The sequence below is a fragment of the Carcharodon carcharias genome, chromosome 9 (assembly GCF_017639515.1).
Source record: "Carcharodon carcharias isolate sCarCar2 chromosome 9, sCarCar2.pri, whole genome shotgun sequence".
Taxonomy (NCBI): Eukaryota; Metazoa; Chordata; class Chondrichthyes; order Lamniformes; family Lamnidae; genus Carcharodon; species Carcharodon carcharias.
The window spans coordinates 10,970,558-10,993,724 of NC_054475.1; the positions used below are offsets into that span (position 1 = coordinate 10,970,558).

The 23,167-nt window shown below is 43.3% G+C and overlaps 1 protein-coding gene across 3 annotated transcripts in view; it reads right to left on the reverse strand.

Annotated features, from left to right (window-relative positions):
• Nucleotides 1-23,167, reverse strand: part of dstyk (dual serine/threonine and tyrosine protein kinase) — a 126,669-nt gene that overhangs the window by 44,419 nt on the left and 59,083 nt on the right. For all 3 annotated transcript variants that reach the window (XM_041194900.1, XM_041194903.1, XM_041194902.1), the window contains exons 4-7: nt 8,557-8,795; nt 5,929-6,012; nt 2,051-2,227; nt 75-204 (exon numbers count right to left, since the gene is read on the reverse strand). In XM_041194900.1, the coding sequence (XP_041050834.1) occupies nt 75-204; nt 2,051-2,227; nt 5,929-6,012; nt 8,557-8,795 (630 nt within the window). The remainder of the gene's footprint in view (nt 1-74; nt 205-2,050; nt 2,228-5,928; nt 6,013-8,556; nt 8,796-23,167) is intronic.

Genomic DNA, 23,167 nt, shown 5'->3' on the forward strand with positions numbered 1-23,167 from the left:
AGTGCATTAAGCCAAGAGACTGCCAACCTCCAAGAACCAAACAAACAAAAAGTACAAAGAAATAGCAACCTTACCATGCAGCAGCAAATCCCGTAGAGAACGACTTTCCAGTGAAAGACGAGCTAGACGTGGGGCATGATCTTTGCGTACTTTCAGCCACAGATCTTCAGTCTTTTCAAGTCTTCCTGAAAGCCCTGTTTCAAGCTGTGGAGGAACAGCAGAGAAATCGAACCCTCTGAAGAACTTAAGGGGAAGCCAATGCGTTGAAAATGAAGTTAGATAAATACGTGGGGAAAATGGATAGGATATGTTGGAGTTATAACGAAGAGGTATTGGGGGAGAGGTGCAAATGGAGCATAAATACTGGTAAAACCCAACTGGGCTCAAGGGTCTACAGCAATTAATTCTAAGCATCACACTTTGGCGGCCCCATTCCAATTGTCTATTTTCACTTTTCATCAGGGAAAAAGTGGTAGAGTCTCCATTCTTAATCTGATCGGAGAGTCAATTTGCATATCACGTCTCAGAAAAGTCCCAAAGTGTTCACGCAGTAAATTACTCTGCAGCACAATGACTTAAAACAGCCATTTTGCACACGGCAAGATTCTACAAGCAGCAATGTGATGAAAGGCCAATTAATCTGGCGTGCTAGCTGCTAAAAGAACGTTGGCCAGTGTATTCAGCATCCAGTACTGGCTGAGGAGAAATTTCCTCCAATTAAATATCGGTAGACTGAAGATATTGTTTGCAGTTGTCACTCTAAACTTCACTCTCCAAATACCAGCTCTGTTCCTCTCCCTAGTAAAAACCTACCCGTTACCTCATATCCGGACTATCACTCAGTCCGCCTATTTCCAATCCCGTAACCTTGCCCAACTTTAACCTCCTCTGCTCATCTGCTCTTGAAAGCTCATTTGTACTTTTGTCACCTCTAGACTTAACTATTCCAATCCTGTGCTGGGCTTCCCACATTCTACCCTCTGTAAACTTCATGTCATCCAAAACTCTGATGCCCATGTCTTAAACTGCATCGACCCATGTTTGGGGACTTACACTGGCTCCCGGTTAAGAAACATGTTAATTTTAAAATTCTCATCCCTGTTTTCAAATCTCTCCATGGTCTTTCCCTTGCTCATCTCTGTACCCTCCTTCAGTTTCACACCCTCGAGATATTTGCACTCCTCTAACTCTGGGCTCGAGCATCACAGATTTTAAACTGCTCCACCATGGATGGCCATGGCCGTCAGCTGCCTGGGTCCTAAACTCCGGAATTGCTTCCCCAACAACTCTGCATCACTACACTCATTTTCCTCCTTTAAGACATTACTTACAAGCTAACACTTTGGCCAAGCTTGCAGTTATCTAACCCAATATCTCCTCGCATGGCTCTGTCACGTTTTGCTTTATAAAGCTCCTGCAAAGCATACTGGGATGTTTTGTGTTAAAAGCGCTATGCAAATGTGAGTAGTTGCTGTAAACAAAGGCAGCTTTGCATTTCTAAAGCAACTTTATAACCTCAGGATATTACCCTGTGCTCTATAGCTAAATTAAGTATTTTTTAAGCATAATCACTTGTTGTTTAGAAATGTAGTGCGAAGGAAACACAGCAGCCAATTTTCACACAGCAAGATCCCACAAATAGAAATTAATAGTGATCAAATAAGCTAGGTTTTATTTTTAAAGTGATGGTGGTTGAGGAGTAAATATTGACCAGGACACCACGTAACTTCTTTGAAGTTATGCCTTCGGATCTTTTACGTCTAGAGAAAGTACGCTTTAACGTTTTATCCAAAAGACTGACAACCCCAATACTGAGGCAGTGTTGCACCAAGTGTCAGCGGGAGTCTGTGCCCAAGTCTCTGGATGGAACTAAAAACAATCAGCCATGGTGGACAAGAGGCTATTGTACATACATCTTTCAACCGTGAGTGATATTAGCTTTGGATAAAAACACTGGTTATGGAAGTGAACAGAACCTATAACCATGTACAAGAATGCCATGGTACCAGTGTTGTATGTGCTTTAATATATTAAGTCAATATGAACAAACCTGTCGTAAAGAGGCAGCAAATGCTTCATGTGAACTGTTGAGCCGGGTGCGGAATTGACTACATATACTCTTGGCAAGTTTTGAAGCACAGAGGCTCTCTATGGCATCTTGTGCAATTTTCCTTTTCCACTCAATTGTCACAGCTGGGGGATGTACCCATGGCATCCTATGAATAATCTAGAGAAAGAGAGACACACAAAAGCAATGAACTTCAAGACTTTCGAACAAGGAACCTCACCAGTCTCTGGGCAATGATAACCAGCTACTCTAGATTTTTTTTTTTAAAAACATAATTTTTTGCCAATTTTCTCCTTGCAAGGTGCTGATTCTTGTTGGGATGCAGTTTCATGAGTTTCAGCAGCCCTCCTCTGTACATCAGAGTGGCCAGTCTTTATGGATGTGTTTACAGAGAACAAACTAGCAGACTACTTGATTGTGGAGGACACTGATCTGGTCATTCACATGCATATTTTCCAGGAGGGGACACTGGACTGCACTCAGGAGTGGAAACCATGGTCGTCTTCCTCCCAGCTCCCTATTACTAAACATAGGAACAGTGAGGACAAATACACTGGTTTAATTTGCTAATCCCCTGCTGAAATCCAACAACTCAATATGCACCAGCAAGGGATGGAACTCAACTAGATTTTGAGTGAGAACATACAACAAGTTATTAGGGTAAGCCAGTCTAATAAGTTAACCAAAGATGGACCACAATGTATTTGAAATTGCACTGAATTGCAACAATTACTCACCAATCATCATAAAGCTAATTGTTCATCGACAATTATACTCTTGATATTTATTTTACCATTGCCAAAATAAACTCAAGTTTCCACTGTCCCTCCAATCCGTTTGGCTGATGGGTTAGGATGTGCCCTCCTCCCAATCTTCTGTCAATATTGTTCTATACTCAGCTCTGAACAACTCTCCCTCCAGCTTGCTGCTTTTCTTGTACATGAACACAAAGGTCTTCTTTCGACATCACTGCCAATGCCATAGATTGGAAACTCATTCCACAGGAATCCTCAGGGTAGACCCATGTTACATTAAGTAGCAGCACAATCCAATCTTCGACACATTGCAGAACCAGAGAAACAAGGGTCCACTTTTGCAAATCATAAGGATTATGTAGGTAATGTGGTCTGCTCTTCGAGCCCACTGGTACAAACAACATAAAGCAGCAATGCTCCAATCACTCAACCTGCTACTCACCATCCAAGGGACAAAAAATAAAATATTAAGTATACATACACTGGACAAAGTTCTAAAAATAAAACCTTGAACAAACAGATTTTTCTTGATCACTTTCCAGTCAGCTCTGCTCAGTCAAGTTTGGTGACACACGCCTTTGACCTACAGATGATTGGAGGGAATGTTATGGGTTGGACTCAAGGTTGTGTTCCCTGAAACGATGGGTAATTCTACAAATTTATAGGTTGTGCTAGGGCTAGCATTGGTCTCAATTCAAGTGTACACTTCATATTACCTGGTTGTGAAATGGACGAAGGGACAGGGGTTATTTTTCAAATTGAAAAAAAATGCACAATTGTTTTCTCAGAGTGATCTGTAGTAGGATCACAGTTCTTTGATATATTAATGACCTGGAATTGGGTATACAGGGCACAGCTTCAAAGTTGCAGATGACAACAGCAGTAAACATTGAGGAGGATATGAACAGACTTAGGGGACAGGCTGGTGAAACGGTCAAACAAATGGCAGGTGACATTTAATACAGTAAAATGAGAAATAAGACACTTTCGTAGAAACAATATGAACTGCAAGGCACAATTTGATGCAGACACAGATCTGGTGGCTACATCCACAATTCTTTGAAAGTAGCAGGAGAAGATGAAAAAGCTGTTAAAGCATCATATGGGAGCCCTGGCTTTACTAATAGAGGGATATCAGGAAGACATAATAATGTTATTGGAATTTATTGTAAAATATTGCTGTGCCTACACATGTGTGTGTGTGTGTGTGTGTGTGTGTGCGTGCGTGTGTGTAAGCGAGAGCCAGACTTAATTGGATTAAAGACACCTGGTCTGAAGGCTTCAATGTATTAGATGATGAGCAAGGTTTGAGATGTTAAGTAAGTAAACATGGGGAAGTTTAGAACGTAAGGTGTAAAAGGACACTTACATTCTTAAATAAACCAGACTAGATTGTTTTCAAAGGAGGGGTGAAATGTGTCACCTAGCCAGGTGAAGTTCAGAAACAGTATTTATTTTTTCCAAAGATTACTGGTAAAATTGGTTATGAGAGAGTTTTACCATCTGAGTAGTAAGGTCCAAAGACAGTGAAACAATAGGAATCTGCATTCAAAGGGGAAAATATGGATAAAAGGAGAGAATATTGTGTGCAAGGGTAGGCATTCTGAGACCTAACAAGTGTGAAACACCTTCAGCATCGACACCTCAAGCAGGTGTCTACAAGGTGAAGTTAAGAAAACTTACTTTGAATTACATTGTTCAGGGTATCATGTTTCTTATCGTGTTTCTTTGCCTGGCTCTTTTAAATCGGTATGTCTTACTGTTGCCTTAACAAAAGTGTAACTGGGAGTTAGATTAATTAGGGGATTTAGAAGTTATCATTGCAGTAATTTATAGATCTATGTATGCATTTAAAATAATTTCTATTAAAAAAGGTTTAATTCAGTTTTGTAAAAAAACCGGCAGGACTTGGTGGTCTTATTACTACTGAATTCAAGGCACGCATCTCAAAATTTATACAAATTGCAAAACCAGTTGTGGCAGTTGTTTCAGGTTTCCCTGTGGGATTTGAGCAACTCAACATTTACCATCGGCTGTGCCACAACAAATTGAGGGAAAGAAATTATGCTTAACCTTTCTGAAACAATTAGTCCTCAGTTGCAGCATTGTAAAATTCTGGGCACCATGATTTTGGAAGGATGACAATGTCTTGGGGAGGATGCGGATGCATTTATCAGAATAGTTACAAGGATGAGGGATTTCAATTTACATGGGCAGGCTGGAGAAACTAGGACTTATTCTCCTTAGAGAAGTACACAGGGAGATTTAACAGTTTATGAAAACTTTCCATTGTTTCAACGATTAAATAAAAGGAAAACAGTTTCTTGTGGCAGAAATTTCAGCAACCAAAGGACACAAATTTAATGGTAATTGGCAAAGAACCAGGTGTGACATGCTGTGTTTTTAATGTAGCTAACGATAACAATCTGGAATTCAGTGGCTGAAAGGGTGCTGCAAGATTCAATAATAACTTTCAAAAAGGGAATCGAACAAAAATTGATAAAAATTTGCAGGGCTTTGGGGAAAAAAAAGCAGGGATAGATAAAAGAACAGCCACAGGCATGATGAGCCAAATGGCCTCCTTCTGGAGCTGATGTTAAATCATTGTACGATTGTGTTGCTCCTGAAGGTGCTGATTCATGTTGTGGAACAGTTGACAGGCACCCTCTGGTCCCTCAAGGTGGTCCTTCTTCACATACAAAGTCAAGACAACATAAACCATTGATACGTTTGCCTGCAGGGGTGCTCACAATCAGGACTTCCACACCTTTCACTGGAAGTTACTGGATAGCAATCAGCATATTTCACTTCCTAGTGCAAGGGATGCAAGATATCAGATGTACACTCATTACTGCTCCTTTAGGTGAGGTCAGTTACCTGGAATTAAACCCAGCACTTTCCAATCAAAATGCACACTGCTGCAGTGCGACATCATATTTAGCGATCAACAGACTCCAAGTTTCTTTCAAAATTAAGATAGGCCTTTGAACAAGAATGACAGGGACAAATATCAATAATTTAGAGATATTGCAATGGAGTGAGAGAACTTGGAATGCCTTTAAATTCAGTGGTACTTCTGAACTTACCAGAAGCAAGCGTCTTTACCTGCTTAATCTGCTCCCAAAGCAGCCGCGACACCGTTGATCCTGAATGGAATGTCACCTCAACATGATAAGCAGCGTTTAAAATCTAGAAAAAGACATGATTATTTTCCAAAAGACTGAAAAGATACAATACAAAGATAGTTTCAATTCACAGCATAAGTATCATACTGGGACATGACTTGTGGCAAGAAGTGCCTACTGGGGACGAACAAGGTGGCTTTGGATGCATGGCTCTCAAAGCTCTCTGTGGTTTTATTCACTTTTCTGGGTATCTTCTAAACTCATGGATAGAGATTGATCAAAATGATTAATCAACCCTATTATGTCATAACATGTGACTAACCAAGATGGTAAAAGGCAAACTTGATGGGCCTCGGAAACAAAAACAAAAATTGCTGGAAAAACTCAGCAGGTCTAACAGCGTCTGTGGAGAGAAAGACTGAGGTAACATTTCGAGTCCACATGACTCTTCTTCAGAACTAAAGAGAAGTAGAAATGTGGTGAAATATATACTGTTTAAGGGCGATGGGATAGGTGAACCTGGATAGAAGGCCAGTGATAGGTGGAGGCAAAGAAGAGATTGCAAAAGATGTCATAAACAAAAGGTCGAAGGGGTGTTGACGGTGGTGATGCTGGCTAAAGGAGGTGCTAATGGTGACATTAAAAGTAGAAAGCAGGATGAGCAAGTGACAGATGGCCCGAGCGGAGGTCGGGTGGGGGGAGGGGACAGTGGGAGAAAAGATCAAAATAGCCTAAAAGAAGGGAATAAAACAATGAATGGAAATAAATTTTTAAAAATAGAAATGTGGGAAATATATATATATATAATAAAAAGATTAAAAAATAAATTTGAAAAAAGGGGATCAAAAATGGGTGAGTATGTAGGAGAGAGTTCACGATCTGAAGTTGTTGACAATATTAAGTCCAGAAGGCTGTAAAGTGCCTAATCGGAAGATGAGGTGCTGTTCCTCCTGTTGGGTTGGGCTTCACTGGAACATTGCAGCAGGCCAAGGGCAGACAATGTGGGCATGCGAGCAGGGTGGTGGGTTGAAATGGCAAGCGACAGGAAGGTCTGGGTCATGCTTGTGGATAGACCAAAAGTGTTCCGCAAAGCAATCACCCTGTCTGCGTTTGGTCTCTCCAATGCAGAGGAGACCACATTGGGAGCAGCGAATGCAGTGGACCAAATTGAGGGAAGTGCAAGTGAAGCGCTGCTTCACTTGAAAGGAGTTTTTGGGCCCTTGGATGGTGGATGGTGGTGGTGGTGGGAGAGGAAGTAAAGGGGCAGGTGTTGCACCTTCTGCGATTGTATGGGAAGGTGCCGTGGAAGGGGGTTGAGGTTTTGGGGGTGATGGAGGAGTAGACCAGGATGTCCTGGAGGGAACTGTCCCTATGTTTGTAAAAAAAAATAAAAAAGGTGGGGGGTGGGGGGGCTGAAGAGAAGACGTGTTTGGTGGTGGCATCATGCTGGAGTTGGCAGAAATGGCAGAGGATAACCCTTTGAATGCGGAGGCTGGTGGGGTGAAAAGTGAGGACCATGGGGACCCTATCATGGTTCTGGGAGGGAGAGGGAGGTGTGAGGGCAGAGGCGTAGGAGATGGGTGAGGTACAGTTGAGGGCCCTGTCAACCACCAGGGGTGGGAAACCTCGGTTAATGAAGAAGGCAGACATGTCAGAAACACTGTTTTGGAAAGTGGTAACATCGGAACAGATGTGACTGAGGTGAAGGAACTGAGAGAATGGGATGGAGTCCTTACAGGAAACAGGGTGTGAGGAGCTATAGTCGAGGTAGCTGAGGGAGTCGGTGGGATTGTAATGAATATTGGTGGACAGTCTATCACCACAAATTGAGATAGAGAGGTCAAGGAAGGGAAGTGTCAGTGATGGATCATGTGAAAGTGATGGAGGGGTGGAAATTGGGAGCAAAATAAATAAATATTTCCAGGTCCAGGCAAGAGCATGAAGCGGCACTGAAACAGTCATTGATGTACCGGAGAGGGTGCTGTGGGAGGGGGCCTGAACAGGACTGGAACAAGGAATGTTCCACATACCCCATAAAAAGGCAGGCGTAACTGGGGCCCATTCGGGTACTCATAGCCACACCTTTTATTTGGAGGAAGTGGGACGAGTTTAAGGGGAAATTGTTCAGTGAGAGAACAAGTTCAGCCAGGCGGAGGAGAGTCATGGTGGATGGGGATTGTTCGGGCTTCGGTCTGTTTTTGCTCAACAATTCCTATGATTCTAGAAGTTTTGGGTTCCTAGAAGCCGAGTATAGTTGCTCTCCACTCAAAGGTTCACACACTCTTGAGCCAGAGCTAAATCTGCCACTGGGGCCTCCCAATCACTGATCAACTTTGGCTCTCAACTCCCACTTGCTGGAAGTAACACAGGAGGTGCACTCGTTGGATGACTCAACACAGTCCGGATCACAACTTTCTGCTTAAAACAAAAATTCTCATCTTCCCTCTCGTTCTTTTGCCAAATTGAGAGGGGACTCAAAACTTTATGTGAAAAACATCAGAGCTATCTGGCAGAGACTTGCATGCAACGATAAAACAAGCAAGACTGTGCAATGAAAGGAAGTCTTTTTTGCATTCAGCTTGCAATTGTGAACCCACTCTGGACACACCTGTTTCAGGTGATTGCTGGTAACATTGTTCATGGCAGAATCTTGATTAGATTTCTCCAGGCTCTTGAGGCAGCGTTCGAGGGTCCCAACAAAACTCTCTCGAAGGTAGTCTACAGAGCTGATCAGCTTATTGGCAACTGCTTGATTTAACCGAGAAATAATCAACTCTTGAATCTGTTTGATGCAGCACTTAATGTCCTTATTGCCAACAGTCTCACCATTCTCCGAGATGATTATGTCTGGGGTAGAGTGGGAGGACACACAATAGAAGAGGCACAATTAATTTTAATTTGAATGGCATCAATCTAGGACCGGAATACTAATCAAATCATTAAAATATTGAAAACATATCATTTTAAAGATGCAATGATGTTATTGCCTCTAAAGTCCATATATAATGGAACTAAAGATGAGAAAAGTCTCATTTAATCAATGCAAGCTCACCACATAATATATTTCATTTCAAAAAACATTGGCAAAAGAGGGAAAACATCCAGTTTTTCTTTTATAAATATAAATTCATTATGTAGATCATTGGGAGATTTGAAATATTCCCAGGCAAATGCTCTGGAACATGGGTTCAAATCCCACCATGACAGCTCGTGGAATTCAATTTCAGTTAATAAAATCAGGAATTAAAAAGCTAGTCTCAGTAATGGTAACTATGAAATCATGGTCCATTGTCTTAGAAACTTGTCTGGTTCACGAATGCCCTTCAGGGAAGGAAATCTGCTGACCTAACTGGTTTTGCTGACTTGTAACTCCAGACCCACAGCAATGTGGTTGATTCTCAAGTGCCCCCTGAAATGGCCTAGCAGGCCACTCAGTTGTATCAAACTGCTATGAAGTCTGAAAGAAATGAAATTGACAGACCACCCAGCATTGACCGAGGCACCAGAAACAACAGTACACCCAGCCCTGTTGACCCTGCAATGTCCTCCTTAGTAACATCTTGGGGCTAGTGCTAAAATAGGAAGAGCTGTCCCACAGACTAGTCAAGCAGCAGCCTGACAGTTACACTCTTAGAATCGTACCTTAATGCTGTCTGTATGGACTAGCCATATAAATACTGCAACTATAAGAGCAAATCAGAGGCTAGGAATCCTGCAGTGAGCAACTTACCACCTGACTCCCCAAAGCCTGTCTACCATCTACAAGGTCCAAGTCAGGAGTGTGATACAATACTCTCCACTTGCCTGGATGAGCGCAGCTCCCAACAACATGGAGTTCAACAACATGCAGGACAAAGCAGTCCGCTTGATTGGCACCCTGTCCACAAACATTCACTCCCTCCACCATCAACGCACAGTGGCAGCAGTGTGTGCCATCTACAAGTGGCAGCAGATGCATGGGGACACTGCTATGACTACAGCTGGTGTTAATTGGGAAAGTGGGGAGGCAGTGGCAGCAGTATGGTCACTGAACGAGTATTTCAAAGATAAAAGCAAAAAACTGCGGATGCTGGAAATCCAAAACAAAAATAAAAATGCTCGGAAAAACTCAGCAGGTTTGACAGCATCTGCGGAGAGGAACATAATGTTTGAGTCCGAATGACTCTTCAACAGAACTTGTGTTGAACAGTCATGCGGACTGGAAACGTTAACTGTGTTCCTCTCCGCAGATGCTGCCAGACCTGCTGAGTTTTTCCGAGTATTTCAAAGACCCAGGTTAATGATCTGGGGATCAGGGTTTGAATCCCACCACGGCAGATGATGAAATCTGAATTCAATAAAAAATCTGGTATTAAAATTCTGATGACCACAAAACCATTGCCGATTGTCATAAAAACCCATCTGGGTCACAATGTCCTTTAGGGAAGAAAATCTGCTGTCCTTATCTGGTCTGGCCTACACGTCACTTCAGAACCACAGCAATGTGGTGGACTCTTAAATGCCCACTGAACAAGTACAATTAGGGTTGGGCATAAAACACTGGCCAAGCCAGCGACACCCACATCCCATGAAGGAATAGTAAAAAAAATTGCTGCGCAAACCAAATCCTGGAGGGAAACTTGGCTTACAGGCCACAATCTTTTTTTGTATTCTAATAACAAGAAGGCATAGTACCAATCTCAGCAGTAAGGGATCCAGTAACACTTTTGGGATTTTTAAAATCAAGTTTTATTAACAAAGAAAATAAAAAAACACAAGTACAGAAGATTGCAGTTACACAATTAGGGTTAATCTTAGAAAACATTCCCCCAAAACAGTATTTTGCTTTTCTCTTAGTGTTTAATTGACTGTCACTTCTCTTCCAGGAATGCCTACCTTGAAGGAGTACTGCTCTTCTCTCCGACAGGCCTTCACCTATCACTGGCCCTCTACCAGCTCTACCTGTCCCAACCCCCTCAAAAAGCTTATATTTCACCTCATTTCTACTTTTCTTTAGTTCTGAGGAAGAGTCACACGGTCTCGAAACGTTAACTGTATTCCTCTCCGCAGATGCTGTCAGACCTGCTAAGTTTTTCTAGCTATTTTTGTTTTCGTTTCAGATTTCCAGCATCCGCAGTATTTTGCTTTTCCCCAAAACTCTACTTGGTCAAATCCACAAATAAGCACTTTCCAGGCAACAATCCCTTACAGATATTTAAATACAGGATCCAGTAATTTCACAAAAGACCGGCTGCTGTAGCTTCAACAAAGGGATACCACATGACCTGCACTCTCTCCCACTTTGCAATTCAGAATAAAACTGCTTGCTGCAGCCCAAAACTTAACAGCTCCAGCCATCTCCAGCTTAGCATTATCCAGCTCCATAGCTTAAAAAAAAACAACTATCCACAGTAACTCTAATATACCCTTTTCCCCTTTCATCTCAATCCCTTTGTGTTCTCACCCCTTGGAAACTCAAACCCTTCCAAATATAAGCTCCTTCACGTTTCCATCTTGTCCTTGCTTTTGGGTCAACAAAAATATAACATCCTCACCACTATTTACCTATCTAGCTCCTGCAAGTGTAAACATTTTCCTTGACACCTCCGATCCTCCTTCGAAATTTGAACCACCTCTCAACTTCTCTAAAAATGCAAACGTTAGATCTAATCTATTTACTTGTACCTCAAATTTAACACCTTTATCCTTTTCTTGTTTCCAAGCACCCAGGCAGCCTGACTCCTACTAACCTCTGCCCAGCTTAATTAAATCTCACACACAGACACCCAACCTTCTTTGTAGAATAACACAATATTCCCCAAAATATTAAAATAAAAACATCCATTCTCACAAAACCACCACCTAGAAGTTCCCCTCCAAGCCGCTCACCATCCTGACTTGGAAGTATATCACCATACCTTCTCTGTCACTGGGTTAAAATCCTGCAACAGCCTCCCTAAGAGCACTGGAAAAACTCAGCAGGTCTGGCAGCATCGGCGGAGAAGAAAAGAGTTGACGTTTCGAGTCCTCATGACCCTTCAACAGCAGTTCTGTTGAAGGGTCATGAGGACTTGAAACGTCAACTCTTTTCTTCTCCGCCGATGCTGCCAGACCTGCTGAGTTTTTCCAGGTAATTCTATTTTTGTTTTGGATTTCCAGCATCCGCAGTTTTTTGTTTTTATCCCTAAGAGCACTATGGGCGTACCTACACGACGGACTGCAGCAATTCAAGCTGGCAGCTCACCACCACCTGTTCAAGGGCAATGGGGACTGGCAATAACTGCTGGCCCAGCCAGCAACAGCTACACCACATGAATGAAAATGAAAAAATGTCCCACACACCATCATCATTATTCTTGGGTATATCCCATCTTGCTGGCAGGGTAAAGTCACCAGAGCGGGTGGCACAGTGGGTATATAGTCAGGGAGGAGCTACCCTGGGAATCCTCAGCATGGAGTATGGACCCCATGAAGTCTCATGGAATCCAGTCAAACACAGGCAAGGAAATTTCCTGCTGATTGCCACCTACCGCGGCCCCCTCAGTTGATGAATCAGTACTCCTCCATGATGAGCAGCAATTGGAAAAAGCACTGAGGATGGCAAGGGCAAGGGTGGCAAGGTGGGTGATTTCAATGTCCATCACCCAGAGTGGCAGGGGGCTCAGTATCACCATACCTGACCGAGCTGGCAGTCCTAAAGGACATAGCTGGTCAGCTGCAGGAGGTAGTCAGGGAACCAAGAGGGAAAAACTTAATTGACCACAACCTCACTCATCTGCCCGTAAAAGATGCATCTGTCCAAGACAGTATCGGTAGGCGTGACCACCACAATGTCCTTGTTGTGTTGCACTGCCACCATGCTAAATGAGATAGATTTCAAACAAATCTAGCAACTCAAAACTGGCCAACCATGAAGCACTGTAGGCCATCAGCAGCAGAATTGTATACAGTCATTAGTAACCTCACGGCCTGGCATGTACCCTACTCTACCATTACCATCATGGTGGGGAAGCAACCCTGGTTCAAAGAAGAATATAGGAAGGCATGCCAGAAGCAACATCAGGCATACCTAAAAACAAAGCTACAACACAGGGTACCTGCACACCTTACAGCGGAAGCAGCATGCGATAGACAGAGCTAAACTATCCCAAGACCAGTGGATCAGATCAAAGCTGGGAGTTCTGCCACATCCAGTCGTGAATGGAGGGGGAGAATTAAATACCCAACAGGAGGAGATGGCTCCACAAATATCCACAACCTCAATGATGGGGGAGCCCAGCACATCAGTGCAAAAGACAAGGCTGAAGCATTTGTAACCATCTTCAGCCAGAAGTGCCGAGTAGATGGTCCATCTCAGCCTCCTCCCGAGCATTACCGATGCCAATCTTCAGCCAATTTGATTCACTCCACAAAAGAAACAGCTGGAGACACTGGATGCTACAAAAGTTATGGGCCCTGACAATATTCCAGCAATGGAATCAAAGACATGTGTTTCAGAACTTGCCATGCGCCTAGCCAAGCTATTCCAGTACAGCTTCAACACTGGCATCTACCTGGCAATGGGGAAAATTGCCCAGATATGTCCTGTCCACAAAAAGCAGGACAAATCCAACCTGACCAATTACCACACCACCAGTTTACTGCCAATCAGCAGTCAAGTGATGCAAGGGGGCATTGACCATGCTGTCAAACGACACTCGCTCAGCAATAACCTGCTCACTCATGCTCAGTTTGGGTTCCGCCAGGGGCACTCGGCTCCAGACCTCATTACAACCTTGGTCAGTGACAGCAGAGTACCATCTACAAGATGCACTGCAGTAACTAAGCTCCTTCGACAGCACCTTCCAAGCCCACAACCTCTAACACCTAGAAAGACAAGGGCAGCAGATACTTGAGAACACCACCACCTGCAAGTTCCCTTCCAAGCCATACACCATCCTGACTTGGAAATAGAAACATAGAAACTAGAAGCAGGAGTAGGACATTTGGCCCTTCGAGCCTGCTCCGCCATTCATTATGATCATGGCTGATCACCCAACTCAATAGCCTGCTCCCGCTTTCTCCCCATATCCTTTGATCCCTTTCGCCCCAAGAGCTATATCTAACTCCTTCTTGAAAACATACAATGTTTTGGCTTCAACTACTTTCTGTGATAGCGAATTCCACAGGCTCACCACTCTCCGGGTGAAGAAATTTCTCCTCTCAGTCCTAAATGGTCTATCCCCTATCCTCAGACTGTGACCCCTGGTTCTGGACTCACCCATCATCGGGAACATCCTTCCTGCATCTCCCCTGTCAAGTCCTGTTAGAATTTTATAGGTTTCTTTGAGATCCCCCCTCATTCTTCTGAACTCCAGCAAATATAATCCTAACCAACTCAATCTCTCCTCATATGTCAGTCCTGCCATCCCAGGAATCAGTCTGGTAAACCTTTGCTGCACTCCCTCCATAGCAAGAACATTCCTCCTCAGATAAGGAGGCCAGAACTGCACACAATATTCCAGGTGTGGTCTCACCAAGGCCCTGTATAATTGCAGCAAGACATCCCTGCTCCTGTATTCGAATCCTGTCACTATGAAGGCCAACAAACCATTTGCCGCCTGCTGCACCTGCATGCTTACCTTCAGCAACTAGTGTATGAGGACACCCAGGTCTCGTTGCACATTCCCCTCTCTCTCAATTTATAGCCAGATAATAATCTGCCTTCCTGTTTTTGCCACCAAAATGGAAAACCTCACATTTATCCAAATTATACTGAAGCATCTCTGCATCCTCCTCACAGCTCACCATCCTACCCAGCTTTGTGTCACCTGCAAATTTGGAGATATTACATTTAGTTCCCTCATCTAAATCATTAATATATAGTGAATAACTGGGATCCCAGCACCGATCCCTGCAGTACCCCACTAGTCACTGCCTGCCATTCGAAAAAGACCCGTTTATTCCTACTCTTTGTTTCCTGTCTGCCAATCAGTTTTCTATCCATCTCAATACACTACCCCCAATCCCATGCGCTTTAATTTTACACGCCAATCTCTTATGTGGGACTTTGTCGAAAGCCTTCTCAAAGTCCAAATAAACCACATCCACTGGATCTCCCTCATCAACTCTACTAGTTACATCCTCTCAAAATTCTAGTAGATTCGTCAAGCATGATTTCCCTTTCGTAAATCCCATGCTGACTCTGTCCGATTCTGCCACTGTTTTCCACGTGCTCAGCTATTAAATCTTTTATAATGGACTCTAGAATTTTCCCCACTGCCGATGCCAGGCTGACTGGTCTATAATTCCCTGATTTCTCTCTGCCTCCCTTTTTAAATAGTGGGGTTACATTAGCTACCCTCCAATCTGTAGGAACTGTTTCAGAGTCTATAGAATCTCGGAAGATGACCGCCAATGCATCCACTGTTTCTAGGGCCACTTCCTTAAGTACCCTGGGATGTAGATTATCAATCCCATCAATTTCTCCAACACCATTTCCCAACCAATACTGATTTCTTTCAGTTCCTCCCTCTCACTAAACCCTGTGCTCCCCAACATTTCTGGTATATTATTTGTGTCCTCCTTTGTGAAGACAGAACCAAAGAATGTATTTAGTTGGTCAGCCATTTCTTTGTTCCCCCATTATAAATTCTCCTGCTTCTGGCTGTAAGTCTTCACCAAGCTTTTTCTCTTCACATACCTATAAAAACTGACTAAAAGTTTCTATGTTCCCCGCAAGCTTACTCTCGTACTCTATTTTCCCCTTCTTAATCAACCCCTTGGTCCTCATTTGCTGAATTCTAAATTGCTGCCAATCCTCAGGTCTGTTTTTTTTTTCTGGCCAATTTGTATGCCTCTTCCTTAGACCTAATACACTCTCTAATTTCCCTTGTAAGCCATGGTTTGGCCGCCTTTCCTATTTCACTTTTGCGCCAGACAGGAATAAACAACTGTTGCAGTTCACCCATGTGCTCTTTGAACGTTTGCCATGGCCTAACCACCATCATCCCTTTAAGTAACGTTTCCCAATCCATCATAGCCAACTCGTGCCTCATAGCATCGTAGTTCGTTTTATTAAGATTCAGGACCCAAGTCTCAGAGTCAACTACGTCACTCTCCATCTTGAAGAAGAATATACCACCATTCCTTCATTGTCACTGGGCCTAAATCCTGGAACTCTCTAATTGCATCGTGGATGTACCTACACCACAAGGGCTGCAGTGGTCCAAGGTTGCGGCTCACCACCACCTTTTCAGGGGGAATTAGGGACGGGCAATGAATGCTGGTTTAGCCAGCAACAACCACACCCCTTGAACGAATAAAAATAAGTAACAACAGGATTTGAGTGCTCAAAGTTAGACCTCAGATTTATATTTCATCCCTGGAAAAACATCCAGCTGTACAATTAAATTCCAAAACTTGGGATTAAGTGCATTTAGCAGAGCAATGCAAAGCACTGATGGCTATAGGTCTGTCCTCAGGAATGGCATAGGAACAGGTAGTTGACATTGAGCCCCAAGCCTGTTCCACCATTCAAATATAATCATGGCTGATCTGCATATTAACTCCATCCAGCTGCCTTGGCTCCATATCAGAGAGTGCAAGCTGAAGGGATGAATTAAGAAACTAACACAAGGTAAATCGGCTGAACTATGACTTACGCTATTTCCTAAGCGTAGAGTTAAGACAAAGATTCTTCACCCAAATTGTTAATTAATTGGTCCCTCATGCTGTTGCACAATGATATCCACGTTAAATGATACTCTTTCCTCTGGCCGGAGAGTCTAGAATTAAGGGACACCATCTCACAATAAAGGGACCGGCCATTTTGGACTCAGATGGAGAAAGAAAATTCCTGCACTCAGGGGGTTGCGAATTCTCTACCTCAAACGGCTTCGGATACCCAATCGCTGAGTGTATTCAGAGCAGAGGTTGATTTTTGGACATTTCGTGAGGCATGGTTGCTAACATTTGGGCAGGCTCTTCACCCCATTCCAAATCTGTTGAAGAACAACGCTACAACAGTTTATACTCCTGGGCAAAGACAGAACTCTGATGGTAACTGTTAGACACTCAAGCTGTTATCTGCCATGTGCACCTGGCAAGTAGCTTTTTGTGATTGACTGCAGAGTCACATGGTAGCAGCTTATACAATTCTTCTGTACAACTGCAATGTCATCCCTTTAGAAGATCGCTCGTGAAGCAGGACAGGGTCTTGTTCAGTGATCTCACCAGCCCCTGACTTTGCAGTCCATGTCATGCTGGTTCACTGTTTTTCGTCTTTTAAAACTCCCATTAGTATGTACAATATGCAAGATGATCACACTGATTTAAATGCCCGTGAAGCATGTTTTGCGCAGGACAACGTCAACTTCATCTGAACCCTCGCATTAAATCAGACCTCGTGAAGAATCAAAGTTTGGTAACTTAAAATTATGAAAGATTATTTAAATTTTTATATCTACATTATTTTAGTGGTTGGCTTGATTATCATTCACTAGAAGCAGCCCATCTGTATCCTCTTGTGCTGGAGCTCTGTCAGACATGGGAGAGTCACCTCTATTTGGGTGGACTTCTTAAAGTTCATCAAGGTAGAAGAAATAGTTGATACTGCAAACCAAGCAAAGAGGGCATAACTGGTTCTTATATGGAATCTACATATCCTTTTTTGCTGCTTAAAAGTACAGGGGTTTAATAAGATTGAGGGTTTGTAAAACTTCTCACGACATAAGGGCTCCAATGTAATTCTCAAGCTGATGGCTAGATGGTGTTAGTGTTATTTTGAAACAAGGGCTGAGAGGTTAACGTCTTCAATCTGCTGGGTTTGATCTTTCAGGGGTGAAGTGGGAATTGTGTCTCAAAGCGGACAGTACTGAGCTCACATTACAAACAGCATTTAGAGTTATTTCATTCTATTGCCGTCACTTGTGGATTGGGGTGCCCAACAGCAAGGTAATGGTCTGTGTTCTTTGTCTGCTCAAGGAGATGAAGCATTGTCGTTGTCATACACTTGGTCTGCTCTCATAGGGCGCAAGTGTTTCAAGTAGGGACAAAAAGAATTTGCATTTTATAGTAAAAACAGAATTACCTGGAAAAACTCAGCAGGTCTGGCAGCATCGGCGGAGAAGAAGAGTTGAGGTTTCGAGTCCTCATGACCCTTTAGCAGGGTCCTTCCTGCTGAAGGGTCATGAGGACTCGAAACCTCAACTCTTTTCTTCTCCGCCGATGCTGCCAGACCTGCTGAGTTTTTCCAGGTAATTCTGTTTTTGTTTTGCATTTTATAGTGCCTTTCACAGCCCAAGGATGTCCCAAGAGAATGAAGCACTTTTGAAATGTAGTCATTGTTTCTCTGTAGGAAACACAGCACCTTTGTGCAAAGAAAGCTCCCAGAAGCAGTATGAGATCATGACAAGATATGTTTCCTTCATTACAACTGCAACTATAATTCCAAAATACTTCATTGATTGTGAAGCGCTTTTGGGATGTTGAGAGGTTGTGAAATGGATCAGTGAAATGCACTGCTCTCTTCAGCTAATTTTCTTTTTTTTTAATTGAAGTATAAATGTTGGTCAGTGCACCAGATAGAACTCCCCTAGCAGCAGACGAAATGACATGTGGACCACAAGGGCAACCCTCTTGCCCATTGCTCGCACCAGTGATCAGAGCTGCTTGTGCAAGGCCATTAATCCTATTAAGAACTGCAAGCAATACAAGAGTGGTCAAGAAGCACGGGGCCAGCCTGACAAGCCCATGGCCTTTGCTGCATAACACACGAGACCTGTGGTAAACACAAGGTTCAGGGCTGACGTATTCCCCGAGATGCTGGAACTCAGGCTACTATCTGAGCAACACAGTTTGCAATTGCTGAACTGAGGAATGAATGGAGGTGAAATCTCTCTGGGGAGTGGAGGAAGAACCTTAATGACTCTCCAAATTGTTGACAATCATTCCTGTGCCCTGTATTTCATCAAATGAAGTTTGCTGCGTTTACAAACATAAAATAGTCACTACACTCCTAAATTAGTTCATTTCAAACCCATGACCTCTACCACCAAGGAGGACAGGACAGCAGATGCACAGGAACACCAGCGCCTGCAAGTTCCCCTCCAAACCACACACCATCCTGACTTGGAAATATATTGCTGTTTCTTCACTATTACTGGGTCAAAAATCGAAGGACTCCCTTTCTAACAGAACTGCAGGTGTACTAGAGCACATGGATTGCAGTGGTTCAATAAGGTGGCTCATCACCACCTTCTCGAGAGCAATTAGGGATGGGCAATAAATGCTGGCCCAGCCAGCGAAGCCCACATCCCATGACAGAATAAAGAAAAATTGTGAAACCTTTTGAAACATGGACAATTTAATGAGCTGCTGTCCAAATGCAGAGTTAGCACACTGCTGAGCAAATACTGCAGTGTTGGAAATGCTAACGTTCAACTTGCTGTCTATTCTCGTGCTTCAGCAGGACATTTAAGACCCTAACAGCATTATTTGCCCAGCAGACATCCACCAGGCCAATGTTCCTTCTCACCAATAGGTTGGAAGAGAGTCAATTGGTCATGTTTCATCTCTGGTACAGACAGGTTGACACTTTTCTCTCCGTAATAAATATTCATTGCATTTCAAAATGATTCAGTGTATGAAATGCTTTCAAATATTTCAACAACACAATATAAATAAAGCATTATACTCCTGTTGTCTATCACGATCCTTTAAGGCCCTCCTTTAAACCGAACTCTGACTAAGCTTCGGACCATCTGCTCTCATATCACCATGTGTGGCTCAGTGTCGCATGTGAAGTATCTGGGGATGTTTTGTGACATTAAAGGTACAATATGAATACAAGTTGTTAATTCTTGCACTGTGGTTAATTTTAGAGCTCCTGCCATGATACGTATAACCACAAGGTGTCACTCTTGACCATACACCTGTCAGTAAAAAGCTCCAGGCACAAGCATTAAGATTTGCACATCTGGCATCAGAGCAAACAACAGTCCAGCACAAAATACCACAAGTCTGGTGCAAGGTCTTCAGCACCCTTGTGCCTACCAATAAATCAATTATAATTGTTGGGAAGTCTTGGCATTGCCATATTGGGAAAAATGACAGCAAGGAAATGATAAAAGGCTAATGATGGTCAAGAGAAGAATGTTTGCTTGGACACCCGGTTCTAAAGCTCCCTAGCTTTCTCTGTTCTAATGGAAACAGCCACAGATTATCAAGACTCTTCTTAGCTGACGCCGACACGATAGGCTGAATGCCTTCTTTGTGCTGTAGCTTTTCTATGGTTTTTAACCACATACTTTTGCAAGCTACGTGGATTCACTAATCTGTCACAATACCTACATAAGTTTCAATTACTTGAGCACTGATGTCATTTCTATTTGCCATATTTGGCCCCCTTCAGTCAATTAATGCAAACTGAGGCAGTAGTGCTCTGCAGCTCCATAGACTTTCAAGGTAGAACCATATTGCTCTGCAACCCTTGCAGCTGCAGAATGCAAGAACGTGTGGGCAAATCTGTGCTAGATTTGCAAACCTTTGAACACAAATTGCATATGTTCCAGCCTTGCAAATGAAAGCTAGTACCATGCACAGAACGTGTTAGCCTGTTGGTTCAAACCCCAGTCTGGAGGCCCGAATTTGAGTGATGTACTGAGGGAGTGCTGCATTGTCAGAGGTGCTGTCTTTCAGCAGAAAAGTTAAATGGAGGGCCCATCTAACCCCTCAGGCAGATGTAAAAGATTCCATCATACCATTCAAAAATAAAGGAAGTTTATCCTGGTGTCCTGGTTAATACTATACCTCAACCAACATCACAAACAGACCTTCTGGTAATTGACTTCATTGAGATTAGTGGGAGCCTGTTGTGCTCAAATAGATTGAGGAATTTTCTACATTACGACAGTGACTATACTTCACAAGTACTACATTGGTTGTAAAATGCTTTGTGATGCCCTGAAATGTTGAAAGTAATTCTTTTGTCTCTCAAGCAGGTGAAGATGGGGAATTTTAATTTGATTATTTCACAATATTTTACAAAGCATGTTCAGCTTAAATAGGAACCTGTAGGGACAAAAAAAAATAGCAGAATAGATAATCAGCAAGAGCTGAGTATTGCTCTTCAACAGTCAGGCATCCTAATGATTGCTGTCTGTGAAATAACCCTTTTATTTAACCAGTTACCTGTTCTTCCTTCATTCCTTCTCCCCTTGAACAGATTATTCCCAGCCTTGTTCCCAGTATAGAGGGAGCTGGTGGTATAGTGGTAATGCCATTGGACTGGTAAACCAATGAGCCAAGTTAATGCTCTGGGAACATGGGTTCAAATTCCACCATGGCAGTTAGTGAAATTTAAAATTTAATGGTATCCATGACAACTATCATTGATTATTGGAGGGGAGACAGTGGCATAGTGATAACGTCACTGGACTTGTATTCCAGAGGCCAAGACTTCAAGAGTCTGGGAAGGGCATCCTGCAGTTAGCATCACGGTGAAGCAGTCACTTCAAAAAGTGACATCAGCACAAAGGTGAGAGCTGATTGGTGAGTAGTGGGTTAGTGTTTTTCTCCAGTTTAAAATAGATTAAGCTAAGGAAAGGTAATAGTTCTAGTTTTTATTTAAAGTAAATAAATAATTTTATGCTTTTTTTTTTACTGTATTTAACTTTAAGGGTTTTTTTTTCCAATTCGAGGCATGGCAGGACAGCTCAGTCCCGTGTTATGTACTGCCTGCAACATTTGGGAAGTCCTAGACGCTCCTTGCGCTCTGGCCGACCACGTGTGCAGGAAGTGCCACTAGCTGCAGCTACTTGAGCCCCGTGTTTCGGAGCTTGAGCGGCAACTGGAGGCCCTGAGGAGCATCCGCGAGGCTGAGAGTTTCATGGATAGCACGTTTTTAGATGTAGTCACGCTGCAGCTTACGAAAGTGCAGACAGAGAGGGAATGGGTGACCATCAGTCAGAGGAAAGGTGTCAGGCAGGTAGTCAGGAAATCCCCAGGGTGCATCTCACTCAAGAACCATTTTTCTGTGTTGGAAAACGGTGAGAGTGACGGTTCCTCTGGGGAGTGCAGCCACGCTCATGGCACTGAGTGACTCAGCTTCAGGGGGTGGGGGGGTAAAGAGGGGAAGAGCAATAGTGGTAGGAGACTCAATAGCAAGGGAGGCAGACAGGCGTTTCTGCAGCAAAAGTCGTGACTCCAGGATGGTATGTTGCCTCCCTGATGCCAAGGTCAAGGGTGTCACTGAAAGGCTGCAGGGCATTCTAAAGGGGAGGGAAAACAGACAGAGATCATACTGGTACCAACAACAAAGGGAGAAAGAGGGATGAGGTCCTGCAAGCAGAATTTAGGGAGCTAGGAAGCAGATTAAAAAACAGGACCTCAAAATGTAGTAATCTCTGGATTACTTCTGGTGGCATGCGCTAGTGGGTATAGAAATAGCAGGTTATTCCAGATGAATGCGTGGCTGGATAGATGGTGCAGGAGGGAGGGCTTTAGATTTCTGGAACATTGGGACCATTTCTGGGGGTAGTGGGATCTGTACAAGGTGGACATGTTTCACCTGAACCGGAATGGGACCAACATCCTTGCGGGGAGGTTTGCTAGTGCTGTTGGGGAGGGTTTAAACTAACTTGGTAAGAGGTTCAGCAGGGGGAAATGCACAGCCAAAATTAGAAGAGAGAGCAAGTGAATCTGGAAGGCATGGAAATTATAGGCCAGTTAAGGCACAAGGAAGTTTGACAAGGTTGGATGGTATTTATTTTAATGCAAGGAGTCTGACAAATAAGGCAGATCAGTTGAGGGCACAAATTAACACATGGAAATATGATGTCATTGCTGTTATAGAGACATGGTTGAGAGGGGGCAGGATTGGCAGCTCAATATTACAGGATATAGGGTCTTCAAGCGAGAGAGGGGAGGAGGTAAAAGAGGGGGTTTCGCAATATTGATCAAGGAGTCAATTACAGCAGTAAGGAGGGATGACATATCGGCCCCCAAACAGAGAGAAATAGAAGAGCAGATATGTAAGCAAGTTGCTGAGAAGTGTAAAAATAATAGGGTCGTAATAGTGGGGAATTTCAACTTGCCCAACATTAACTGGGTTAGTCACAGTGTGATAGGTTTAGAGGGAGCGGAATTCTTAAAATGCAACCATGTGAGCTTTTTAAGCCAGTATGTATAAGGTCCTACAAGAAAGGGGATGGTCCTGGACTTAATTTTAGGGAATGAAAGCGGGCAAGTGGTAGAGGTAT